Source organism: Callorhinus ursinus, unplaced genomic scaffold (genome assembly GCF_003265705.2).
Source record: "Callorhinus ursinus isolate GAN/ISIS: 27379988/994484 unplaced genomic scaffold, GSC_fseal_2.0 scaffold3, whole genome shotgun sequence".
Lineage (NCBI taxonomy): Eukaryota > Metazoa > Chordata > Mammalia > Carnivora > Otariidae > Callorhinus > Callorhinus ursinus.
Window position 1 is genome coordinate 11,639,155 of NW_027397065.1, and position 13,975 is coordinate 11,653,129.

The following is a 13,975-nucleotide window of genomic DNA, read 5'->3' on the forward strand; positions in this document are numbered from 1 at the left end:
CTAATTATTTAATACATAAAGCCTTAAATCAACATATAATTATCAGAACCACTCTAACAGCCACACTGCTACCTACTTGGGTAATCATTTCATCAAAGAGAAATAATTCCAAGGCAAATAAGCTTCTACTTGGGAAATGATCATCAGTGTTGAGTAGAAAATCAAAATCAGGTCTCCACATTACTACATTAATTTACCAATGAATTGGCAAGAGATAAGGAAGTAAAAGTAGAAGCTGAAAACTGATAACATTATTCACTTTTTCCTTTTAAGATCTCAAAGTTTAGATTGGCTAAAGTTCCCAACATCCGAAATGGGCTTACAACCACCACAACAGAAAAGGCAGGAAATGATGGAACTCAATCTGGTTGCGACCATAAGGGTTGTGGGAATAAGATGGCAGTGGGAAGGAATGATGTGACTCAAATGGAAAGGTGTGAATGAGAACACCATATGCTTAGGAGAGGAAAGAAGCAGAACAAAGGGTATCGCTGAGAGAGATGATTTGCAGCATAATTTCCAGATGACATTTACTGAGTGGTGAACCATCCAGTTAGCAGCATAGTCTAGCCAGTGCGCTTTCAAAGTTTGGGCCCTAGACCAGCAGCATCAGCATTACTTGAGAACTCGTTGAAAATGCAAATTCCCAGGCCTCATCCCAGAAATCTGTGTGTGTGTGTGTGTGTGTGTGTGTGTGTTTTGGAAATAAAGCCCCCTCTAGGAGAATCTGATGCCCATTCAGGTGTGAGAACCACTGTTATGGGCAGTGCTTTCTGGAGCATGGGCAGTAGGGACAGACCTAGTTGGTATCATTTCTCTTCCCACTATGCCTTTGTGCCCAGACAGGTCCACCTTGGCTGCCACCCATGCAATGAACTCCCCACAACCCTTTGCTTATCTTAATTCTACTCATCCTTCAATTTGCAGCAAAAATATCACTTTCTCTCTGTAGTAGTCACTAAAAATTTCTCTGCATAGGAGTCTCTCTCACTCTGAATTAAAGCACTTATGGCAATTATACACATTTTAGCACTTTATTATTTCATCAATTAAAGCTTTATCTGTCCACTAAGAGTCAGGCCTTGTCAGGACACTTGTTTTATATCCCAAAGTTCCTCCTGGTAAACTAAGCACATTTAAGGGCTCTGTAAATGTTAGCTGATTGACTCATAAGATCACAGATGGGTAGGGAAACTCTTTAAGAAAAAAAAAAAAAGGATACTTTGTCAAAAGGCTGATTTAAGCAAAAGTGAGAGGATCTGAAGATATAAAATGAAATTTCAAAGCACCTCCCCTTGGTTTGGCTTGGCTTGGCATTTGGTACATCTCACAACATTATGATGCTCGAAACCCTTCAGCCTCACATGAACTTTGGACCAACTCAAACTTCCCAAGTGAGACTCTGATAGCATAACTGAAAACAGAGAAACTCCTGGCTAATTGGTGGGTCAGTGTGAGTGAAGCCAACCCCTGCCCTGGGTGGGTGGTGAAAAGAGAAGCAACGAGTTAAACTTAACTCTCATGCCAGAGGAATCAAGTCCATTGGTTAAAGAGTTCTGAATGACTTTGGGCACTCCCAGATTGGTCTGGTTCCTGCAGAAGTTCCAAACACAGTACCACACGAAGACTCCAGTAGGTGAGCCCTTTGGACTGAAACACTGAGGCAGATCTGCACAATGGCTGTCCCTAACCCCATCCTAAACCCCACGTGCTGACTTCTAGAAACTTGCTTGGGGTTCAATAGATGAAAAGCAGCTAGTTGGTAGTAAGTTATATATTAAAAGCAACTTAACTTTTAAACATTTCCTACCTATATATTTTGCTTGAGTTGAGTGCTGATTTAGGGATACATTTAGTAAACTGAAAGATCCAGGTTGGTGGGGTGTAGAAAAGAAGGGAGGGGGTTGTTGAGAGACAATCTGAAGAAGGAGACAGGAACCAGATCATGGGGGGCCTCATTAGCCAAAGTGGGGATTTGGGGCCAGTTGAAGAGTTTAAGGGAAATGAGTTTCCTGATCTGGCTACAGTGTGGAGAGTGGATTGGAGGGGGTGAGTGTATTTGCTCAGCCCTTTAGACATGTATTAAAACAAATAATCTGAAGGTCATTTCATATTACTGCATCTGAATACCTGGTTATAAATAAAACCTCTCAATTACCAGATGGGAAGCTGTTTGTTGAAACGTACCTCAATTCTTGGATCTTTCAACTTATCACAGATTTTGAAATGTACAGTAGAATGACTCACTATGAGGAAAAATAAAATATTACAAACATTCCTCAATCACTAAGCTCTGAGTAATAAATGCATTGAGGAGTCTGTGTTAGGCATATGGAGAAGCATATGTTCCCTCATCCTTTGAGCTGGTGGAGCTGTGAAAGTGAGATTAGCCTCACAAAAAATGACAGAAAGGGAAATTTTATACATATATATTTTTTATATATATGTTTCAAATATGTACATGTTGAATTCCACTATAATACAAAAAAGAGAACAAAAATTTATAAATCCACTGGAACTCATAAAGCTTGTATTGGAAGACAGAATGAATTTATGGCTGGGTTTTATTAGGCTTACACTCTAATAAGTGCTACATTTCTGGGGCATGAATTAGCCTAAAAGAATTTTTCAAGTCCTGGGAGTAAGGAGTGATATAATAATAGAGCTCAATCATTACTGGTTATGAAACTAACAAATTATTTTTATAGAATTGTCATGCAAAATCTGAGCTGTATGTGGGTGTGTTTACTTTATGGAAACTCATCGGGTAGTTCACTTGTAATTACTGCAATTTTTTAGTATGAAATCACACTGCAGTAGAAAGTTAAAAAAAAATCTTACTTCTATCAGTATACACCAGCCTGACTTCCAACAATGGTTATGCATGAGACGCAGGGCAAGAGAAGGATCTGTAATAGGTTCAGGCTGCATGACCATGGGATTTACTGATCACACCATATTTGTTTCATGCAGATGCTGTCAGACTAGAAAAACACTGGAATGGACTCTAAAAATGCACAGCTTGGGGATAGTACCCAACAATGTTTAGGAACTGTTCTTCAGGATTTGATATTTACTTTGAACCAATAGCCATTATATAGTACTATGTCCCTAACGGATACACTACACAAGTCTTGGTGTCAAGAGTGAAAGTACCAAGGGGCCCCTCTCACCAGCGCTCCTGATGATCCACTTGAGGAATGTGTGTTTTCTATTCTCATAACTCCCCATAGGTCGTGTAGGAGTAGAGGTCCTGGTTTCCATGGTGGGGTGAGCTGGAGTACGCACACCTCTACCAGGGTACCATCAGAATTCCACTAAACTTGTGATGTTACACCTGCCGTCTGGTCATTTGTGAATTCCAATGCCAGCGGTCTAGCAGGCAAAGAAAGAAGTTACTATACTGGCAAGAGTAATGAACCCTAATTACCATTGAGGAATTGGAGTTGCTACTGCATAAGGGGAGCAGGGAAGAGTATGTCTGTGACTCAAGGGATTCACCAGGGCATCTCTTGATGCCGTCATGAATGTTAATAACCACAAACAGGCTAGAGAAGTAACAACATTCTGATAAGGGATGGGTAGTCAAGAATTCAACTCCTCAAGGACAAACATGTCAGTGACTCAACTGGGCAAGCAACATACATCAGCAGATGTAATGGTCAAGGGTGAGAAGAAGTTGGAATAAGTGGTAGAGGGATGTAATGATGATTATCACTTGCAGACTCAGGAATAATTGCAGTAGGGGATATTCTAGCTTGTCCCACAAACTCTATTGCAATAACACTTTTTTTAAAGAGACATTTTGACCAGGCATCACCTTGAAGAAGCAATGATAAGACACAGAGAACCTAACATGGGTAATGAGGGGATTTCAATAGTGTAAGGAGTACACCAAAGCAGATGCTGTCCATGTCCCCACATCCTCTTGCCCTCAACCACTCAGTTGATGTGGCTTGCATTTCTCTGCCTCTCCGGCCAGACAAGGTAGAAGTGCCAGTGAATTCACAGCCCCGGAGCAGCCTTAAACCAATGACTGATGGAAGTTGCCAGGTAAATACCTCAGTATCCTTGCTCCTTTGGTGGGATAATTCTCATATATATGCCTCCCACACGGGCTCCAAGAATTTCCCCGGAAGGTTTAAGTTCTGGTTATTCCCTCAGTAGTTGCCTTCATTACATGAATCTTGATTCGCTGTCTTTCTTTCTTTGTCTGCCATACCCACTCCCCTTCCAGTGTTCCCTCCACTTAGAAAATAAACAACTGTCACTTAAATCTTTGTCTCAGGGTCTGCTTCTTGGAGAGATCTAAAACAAGACATGCATAGAGACACTTCGTATTCATCTCAATCTTTGTTTCAGGAATACTGAGAAACTAGTCAATGGTCATTTAGCTAATAAATATGGCTACTGGACTTTGAATCCAGGTCTTTCTGACCTTAAAACCCACGTTTATTCCTCTACTCCATGTTGCTTTCCATTCAACCTGGTTGATATTTGGTAGGTAAGTTGTATTTTCCAGTACTGAGCATGTTTGGCTCTGTTCAACCTCCTGATTGAGGATACCATCTTTTTGACCCAAAATCAAGTTTGTGGTCTTAGGCTGATTCCCAAATTGGAGCCATGTTATTCAAGGGATCTAGGGACTGATTTCAACCAGATGGTTCCTGTCATGGATTACAGAGCCAAATTTATACCAGAGACTGTAAGTTACATGATTCAGAGAACAAAGGCAAGGGCACGACTAAAGAGAAACTTAGAGTAAAAGCCTTAAAGTGAGAAAACAAAAGCAGAGGAGAAGCCCCATGTTGCTGTACTACTCTGGGCATTCCAAAACAGATCCTTCATGATCTTCCTAGGAAAATAAGTAAATACAAATATTTAAAGCAATTTTGTCATCTTTCTCTAGGAAAATAACTTTAAAACTTCTGTGGGGGGAAGCAACCCCAAATATTTTTCTGCATCACATTAACCAAGAGTGTGCAGATTATATGTAGTTATAGCACTGAAAATGTTTGCACATGTTTTATCTTGATAATGGGTGTAAGCCAACTCTCTATGATCTTTATAATTAAAGGTGATTCAATAAACAGAAATCAGACAAGGTTCACCTGTGCACTTGCATACAGGATTTGCCTTGATTTTTAATATGTCTGTCCACCAGGGTAGACTGATATTCTTAGAGGATCCCTTTTTTTTTTTTTTAGAGTTGGTTGTATCTACACTTTCTGATATACAACTTAGAGGGCAGGTGTTCAAACTATGAGGAGTGGTGTTATTTCCTAATTTTAGCAAAATTAAACTTTTTACATGGGATGACCCCATTTCCCCCAAATCAACCAAAGATATTGGTACCCAAACTCATAGCCCCAGCTCCGTACTTTAATGTTACACAGGTCAGCATATCCTATTTCTAAAAATACATAAAATCTAATTTCAATTTTTAAAATAATATTATGTATCAATCATCACTTTTGGACTCCCCCAGAAGTGCTAATCTAGCACCTGAGTCACTGGACTCAGTGATCATCCAGCCATCCCTTTTGAGGAGCAGAAGTTAGCTCTCCGCAGCCTTTAACTATTATTGGTTCCTGTCTACCAGATAATAAATACTTGTTACAGAGAGTTCAAGAAAGGTCTCTCCTGGCATCATGTTTCAGATAAGTGAGACTCAATGGGAAAGTGGTTCAATATTCTATCCACTTTATCACACTTATGGGGAGTCCTTTAAATATGTCTGGGTAACTGATAAAAGCTGCCACTTTCTGAAACATATAGCCCTTTACTAACACAGCAGTACTGAATGACTGTTTAGTGAGTACTTATGTGATGAGGCACGTTAGCTCATTTAATTAATCCTTACGAAGTGGGGGGGAAATTCAAGGGGGAGATGAACCATGAGAGACTATGGACTCTGAGAAGCAAACTGAGGGTTCTAGAGGGCAGGGGAGTGGGGGCATGGGTTAGCCTGGTGACGGGTATTAAAGAGGGTACGTCCTGAATGGAGCACTGGGTGCTCCATATGCAAACAATGAATCATGGAACACTACATCAGAAACTAATGATGTAATGTATGGTGATTAACATAACATAATAAAAAAAATAATTAATCCTCATGACTCCAGTAGGAGAGTATCTCAAAAGTTAAGGAAGGAAGATGTTTCAAGATGGAAGAAGTAAAGAACAGTATGGCAAGCTGTGTGCAAGTAGGTCGGTAAGATTGTATTGTATATTTGTTTTAACTTTTTCACCAAAATATAAACTATTTCATATACAGGGAAACCAAAGCTCATGTAGATTAACTAACTTTCCAAGATCGCAAAAGTAAACAAGCCTACAAATCATGGTCTGTCTAATGTGGAAACCCATAGTTTTCTGTTATCTCATCGCTGGCTCCAGTATTATATTCTTTTTTATATAATACCTTTAAACCATAATAGAAAAGGGACAATATAAATAAATATTAGTTATATCAAGTACCTAGCTCATCTGACATTTTAACTTCTTTTAATAACTGATCCACAGACATGTGACTTTCTAAAAATCTTTCTTTTTTAAAGATTTTATTTATTTATTTTAGAGGGAGAGATAGAGAGCGAGTGAGCAAGCAGGGGGAGGGGCAGAGGGGCAGGAAGAGGGAGAGAATCTCCAGCAGACTCCATGCTGAGCATGGAACCAGACGTTGGGACTCAATCTCACCACCCTGAGATCATGACCTCAGCTGAAACCAAGAGTCGGATGCTTAACCAACTGAGCCACCCAGGCACCCCTCTAAGAATCTTTTCAATGATCCAGCTGCTTGTCCCTCCACACTCTGGAACAATCACTTAAGAACGTCGGTGTTACAAGGCTCTCATTTCTTCTCCCCTGACTGTTGGCTCTGTGTCAAAACTTGGCACCTCATCAGAGTAAAAGATCGCTAAGATCTTCTCCTCAGTCCTGTGGAACAGCCTGTCAGCAGCAGCGGAGAGACCAAAACCTTTTTCATCCTCCTCCCCAGATGTTTTATCCTAAGGATACCAGAAGCCCCCTCCTCCACAAGACCATGCTCCCTCTGCCTGAGCTTTACCATTCAGATCAAATGTTTGAAAAGAGCTAAATGTACCATTTAATATAGCAATATCTGAAAAAATATTACAATAGCTCATGTGTTCCTTCATCCACTCATTCATTCAACTTCTATTTTTATGACTGACTTCTATGTGCTAGGCCATGAATACACAGCAGTGAGCAGAAACAGTCACTGTTATTATAGAATTTAGTGGAGAATACATATATAGTTTAAATGACCATACAAATAAAGATTAAATTACAACCATAAAAACTAACAGAAGGAAAAGCAAAAGATGCTATTAGAAGATGCAGTAAGAAGTGAACCAATGAAAAGCTTCTCTACAGAAGTCACACTGGAGCTGAGATGTGAGGAGAAGCTGGCATTATTAACTAGGTGAAAGAGAACAAAAACATTTCAGGGAAAGGGAAAAAGCATGCGCAAAAATCCTGTGGCAGAAAGGAGCATGGCACAGCAAGGAACTATAAAAAAGCTAATGTGTATGCAGAGCTTCTGCAGAATCACAGGATAGTGTGGTATCACAAGAGGTTGCAGAGGTCTTAGGTCTTATAGGATGCTGAACGTTTTGTTTATATTTCAGGACAAAGGAGAATTCATGGAAGGCTTTTAAGCCATAAATGTGAAATGATAAAATTTAGTTTTGAAAATAGATTTGGGCTTGAGAAATCTCTGGTTGCATTTCAGAAAACATTGGGAATGGGAGCCAACATACATAGGGGAAGAAAACTAAGAGATCATTACAGCACTAGAGGAGAAAGATGATTATTTGGACTAAGGTGAAAGTGGTGCAATGGATAGCAAATTGTAGGTGTTAAAGTTAATGAGATTTAGCAATGGACTGGATATGGTAGGCAAGAAAGAGGGAGATGTTCAGGTTGCCTCCTGTGTCTCTGGCTTGTACAATTGCATGGAGGTGCCATTAGCCAAACTAGGGAATAATAGAAGAGGATCAGTTTGGAGGGGAATATCCTAAGTTCTTCTGGTCGTGTTGAATTTGAGGTGTCTTTGTGATCTCCAGGTGTAAACCTCAGGAAGGCATTCATGTATGGTTGGCACCCATGGATATACGGGTCTGTAGTCCCAGGAGAGGTAAAAATTAGAGATTCTAATTTGGGGACACATAGGGAGTACATAAAGCCATAGGCATGTTTCACTTCACTTGTAAAAGTTCTGTGATAAAACACTAAATGCGTTCAATTTTTAATGGCCAGGTCTAAGGAGATGAACTGGCAAAGGAGACAGAGAAACAACAACAGAAAAGGAAGAAGAAGATTGGGAGAATATGTCAGGAGGGAATCGGGAGTGTGTCTCAAGATGGAGGAAGTGGACAATGGTATTATATGCTGTTGTCAAGTAGGTCACTAAGATTGTATTGCTTAACAATATGTAACTGTTTGAGGAAAGGGGCTTTGTCTCCAACTTTATTGCCTACCTCTTTCCTCACTACTAACACCTAGCACAGTGCCTTGCTTAGAGAAAAAAACAATTTAAATGCATTTATAGAAAAAATGAACGAACACCTCTTGGTGAACTAGATAAAAGGAAAGACCCACATAGCATATATAATATAATGTAGCCAAAGGTAGCTTAATATATTTAGGGAGGGAAAATGTATATAAATCTAAAACAGGATTACACTGAGTAAAACTAAACAGAAACAAAAGCAGAGTAGAAAGAAATATCTACAGCTCAGAATAGACTGGCCACGAATCAAAACATCATGTTGTCATCATAAAAGAAAATGAGCAGCGTAAAATAAATGGGCTATTTACTCACACTGATTATGCTACTTGGCTTCAGTGTGCAGTTATGACCTACTTAGCAAAGGAAGACCGGAAAAAATATTACAAAATATTTAAAGAACCACAAGAAGATGAAAGTTTGGAAAATAATAAAAAAAAAAAACACTATAATGCAACGGTATAATTGACTAAGATAGTATTCTTCCTTGAACATTTATATGAAAGCACAGTATGGTGTCATAGTATTAACCTTGAGATTAATATATCCTCCACATGCCTTAGTTTAATCTAGTATGAAACTGATTACCCTTTCTAAATCAACTCACATTGTTAGCCTATACCAATGCTGGGGATAATGAATACAGTACATTTTACTTACTGCTTTGAAAATACATTTATTTTCCCTAAAGCAAACTCTTCTAAACTCTATTCCAGGGGTTCTAGAAGAACATGAAAAATTCTATTTTTACCAATTTATATACTTCATAGGCTTTTGCTAGTAATCCTACAGACAAATTTATGGGTCATACAACTGTGTATTTAATTTAAGTCTTAATTTCATGTCTTCTTCCTTGCTCTGTTTCTTCCTTGTCATCTACTTTTAATTCATTATCTTAATATATTTAATACTTGTTAAAGGCCACATTAAATCTTTTCTAAAACAAGGCACAGGTATAAATAAATACGCAAGTAGGTGAATAAATTACTAAGATCCTTCATAATATTAGATATTTCAGTCATCTCTCTTCTCAACCTCACCTTTTCCAAAAAAGAAAAGCTTTATATATTTTTAGTTTGTCATTATCCAACCCATGTATTTCTCTGAACAGTTCATTTTAGTTGCTAAAGTGAAGAATGGAGTTTTGAAGGACAATTTAGGGGTGACAAACACACAGAAATGACAGATATACGTGAGGAAAATGGATGGAGAGGTGGAGATTTTTAAGGTCACATGACAATGGACCAGGAATTCACATTGCAATGCTTCACAAATGCAAATCAATACCTTGAGTTATCTGAAATTACTTTTATTACTACCCTGGGTTCCTCTGACTCTACCACTGTTCTGAGAGTGTTAGATCTTAAGTCACATGATCATGTCTTTCTCAGCATATTCTATGGACCTGTCAGAGAATAATTATCAGAAAGTACTGCCCTCAGCATAGGGGAGCTCATCCTGTGCCTTGCATGAGAATTTAGAAAAGCAAAGAAGAGAACCAAAGGTTTTCCGGGAGAGAAAACTTCATAAATAAAGGTCTGACGCTGAGAATAACAACAATAAAAGTGAAATGTATGGAGTAACTGTGTCTTAAGAGATAAGAAAGGAGACTAACAACTGGAGTAGAGAAGGCTGTTGAGTACTCCAGGTCATAAGCCAACCAGTGTGGGCCACACAGAAGCTACAACAGATTCTTGAGCAGAAGAGTGATATAATGAAAACAGTATTTGAAACACGTGACACATGGACTAGGGTTGTTGTAATAGGTTGGAGAGAAAGGATGGTTCTAAGAGAACTGTCAGGAAAGAATCAACTGAACATGATAATACAGAAGGAATAGGCAAAGCAGAGCTCAATGGACTCTGGTTGTTGTCAAGTCAAATGGACTAGGGTTGTTGTAATAGGTTGGAGAGACAGGATGGTTCTAAGAGAATTGTCGAGAAAGAATCAACTGAACATGATAATACAATAGGAACAGGCAAAGCAGAGCTCAATGTAGAAACTATCATCAAGATTCTACCCTGGAAATCTTTAAGAATGATGACACTCCTAATACAAAAAACACTATGCATGGGGGACAAGGGAAGAGCAGAAGGAAAGATCAGTTGAGGACATTAGAGTGGATTTGCAGTAATAACAGTAGGTCATTCGAAAATATGAGCAGCTGGACATACAATGTGGGGGTAAAGGTAAGTGCTCAGAACTGGAGATGCAAAGCTAGAAATCATCTGTCTCAAGATTAGAGGGTAAGCCACATGAACAAAAGAGCAATAAAAAATGGGGTTTCTTTTTGCTTTTAAAAAACTTTTATCTTAATATAGGTAGTCCCGACTTAACGATGGTTCTACTTATGATTTTTCAGCTTTATGATGCTGTGAAAGCGATATGCATTCAGTAGAAACCACACCTCAAATTTTGAGATTTTGACCTTTTCCCAGGCTACAGTATGCTGCTGTCCGATACTCTCACGATGCCAGGTGGGGGCAGCGAGCCGCAGCTCCGGCAGCCACGCGATCCCGAGGATAAACAACCCAAACCCTTACAACCACTCTGTACCCATACAGCCATTGTTATTCACTTTCAGTACAGTAATCAAGATATTACACGAGATATGCAGCACTTAATTATAAAGTAAGTTTTGTGTTACATGATTTTGCCCAACTGTAGGCTAATGGGAGTGTTTGGAGTACGTTTAAGGTAGGTGAGGCTAATAAGCTATGTATGGTAGGTTAGGTGCTTTAAATGCATTTTCCACTTAACAATATTTCAACTTATGATGATTTTATCAGGACGTAACCCCATTGCAAGTCCAGAAAGATCCGTAAAATTAAATTGTTTTCATTATATGAAATTCAGAAAATATGGAAAGTGATACATAAAAAATTAAAATTGCTTGCAATCCTACCATACAAAGATAAAAACAATAAGCTCCCCAGCGTGTATATCCTCTCAATTTTGTTTTTCTAGACATACTTTTTTAATGCTATATGTAAAGCAGTATAGCGTAATTCAACACTTTCAATTGTGTCCCACTTTCCAAAAACCGTGCATCCCCTAGGAAACATGGGTCTCACATCCAGCAAGCTTGAGGAATCCATATACTAGATCCCTCCTTGGAGATATACACTATAGATTAGTACGTAAGTACTAATACATTAGCACATAAAAAGAGACTTTACATAATAAATAACTGACCATCCTAGATTTTTTATGCACACCTGTTAATATCACTCTGAACATCTGCTCTCCCCTTGACAGGTGAAGGTGTAGTTGTCAGGGGCGAGAACTTTGGAAGCATACAAGCCAGCTTTAGAGTCTGCCTCCCAGCATGGTCCTCTTCAGAAAGTTGCCACCTACACATCACTTTACTCTCCATGAAAGAAGCACAGGAATAGGTGCCCCACAGACTGGTGTGATATTTAAAAGAGAATGTACATGAAGCACCTAGAATGTGTGGTACACAGTTATCACTGGAAAAACTGGGCTGGTTTTGATGATGTCATAATGACTAATTGCAGCTTCCCTTTAACTATAAATCGTAATTATTTGTCATTTAAAATTTTTCTAAATCAACCCTTTTAATGACTCCACAGTAATGTATCATATGACTATCCCATAATTGATTTGACTAATGCTATACTGTGGGACATTTATTTCCATGTTTTTCTTTCACAAATAATGTTTCAATGGATAGCCTTCCATACAAAGCTTCATCAGCCACTCTGATGAATTCCTTAGGACCAATTCCTAGAAATGAAATTTCTGGATAAAGAGGAATAAATAGTTTTAAGGTTTTTGACACAGCTTCCTAAACTCTCCTCTGGAAAGCTTATACCAAACTTCGTTTCTACTATGGGCTGAGGAGTGACTCCCATGTTCTTATGTTTGTGTTAGGATAATGGTGGAGATGGATTACTACACCGAAGCAGAAAGAAAGAAAAGTCTTATTTATGTTTGCTTTAGGTATAAAAGAAAGAAGTTAAATACAAGAAGTGGTTATGTGAAAGATAAACCCATTTCCATGCTACCTTTCCAGGCCTCTAGGTGGGCTGAATGAGCCTGAAGGTGGAAACCTTACAGAGCAATGCCTGAATGGGGATAATCTTAATGGTTATAGACTAAGATGAAAGTATTAATACTAATAGATTAAAGCAACTCTGAAAACATGGAGACCAAATAGGTTGAGAAGTTTGGGATACAGATTTTTTGTTTGTTTAATTCACACTGTAAAAGATTCAGTTGTTTAATTTCTTATTTTTATAACAATGAGTATTAAAAAGTCAGCTATTTAATTCTGAATGCCATGAGACTATTTACATGCAAGCTGCTGGGTACTGAGATGACAGGGTATTGAGGGTATTCTGTTTCTAGGAATCAATCATAAGAAATTCATCAGAGATGGTGAAAATGTTTTATTTGTAAGTGAAGTAACAACAATACACTAAGGTCCTTGAAGGTAGGGTCTAGGTGTCACTGATCTCGGATTCCCCATTTCCTACATGGAGACAGCGACTTAATAGGTAAACAAGATTTACTTGTTGTGTTTATGGAGATTCTGTGTAGAGGTTTACACAACCTCTATTTATGGGTAGGACTCCTGTTTCTCAAGAGTGAGAGACAGTCACTCAATTTAGAGAGTGAAATCACTGATAGTGTACTTCCAAGATGAATCAAGAATGTATGGGAATTAACAGTATCTCCTTCAGCTATACATGATGTATTTATTCACAGATACCAAGGAAAGGTACTTTCCAATGATATATTCAGCAAAGACTCAAACTGACATTCTATATAATGCCACAAAATGTCATCAGATTATTCTGCAAGTATATTTCATGCTTTAAATGATTTTTCTTATGCTTAAATGCCGTTAATTAAATAATAAAAGTGAAAGATCCTATTCATAATTTTTTAAAGTTTCTTCTCTCTCAACTTTTACCTAAGGCTCTAGTTTGTTCCATGAATTACCCAGTTTTGCTGTCTTTTTTTTTAAATAATTAGTTGGAGAACTGTCAAATCCCCAGTCATAGATCAAGAAGGACGAAGTTTAAAATGACTAAGCAATTAGCTAAAATAGAACTAAATTCCAAAAATTCACATTTTCCATTACAACACTAAAGCTATAAGTTAGCGGAATGATTATCAAGTTTGTATACTGGAATCTTGAGCTAATAAAAAAGAGAAGTAATACTTTTTACTTACCTGCATAATGTAAAAATTATAACTTCTTTTTGTGACATGCATTTACCTCCATGGATAAAAGTTTCCATTGAACTTTAAAGGGATCAGAGAATTACACATAGTGAGGCATTTAGAGGTTCTCACCTGAGTAAAGAAGGGTAGAAATGTGATATGCAAGAAAACCAATGTAGCGGTTGCTTAAAAAATGGTTTTATGGAATCTGAAGCAGAATCATCTATGCCATGCTGAAAAGTCCTGGGG

General features: G+C 38.2%; 1 protein-coding gene across 7 annotated transcripts in view; it reads right to left on the bottom strand.

Annotated features, from left to right (window-relative positions):
• Positions 1 to 13,975, bottom strand: part of KIAA0825 (KIAA0825 ortholog) — a 413,115-nt gene that overhangs the window by 255,054 nt on the left and 144,086 nt on the right. For 5 of the 7 annotated variants that reach the window (XM_073888171.1, XM_073888156.1, XM_073888162.1 and 2 more), the window contains 2 exons: positions 13,859 to 13,969; positions 11,752 to 11,940 (listed from right to left, as the gene is read on the bottom strand). In XM_073888171.1, the coding sequence (XP_073744272.1) occupies positions 11,752 to 11,940; positions 13,859 to 13,969 (300 nt within the window). The remainder of the gene's footprint in view (positions 1 to 11,751; positions 11,941 to 13,858; positions 13,970 to 13,975) is intronic. The other 2 variants (XM_073888176.1, XM_073888172.1) reach the window with 1 other exon arrangement.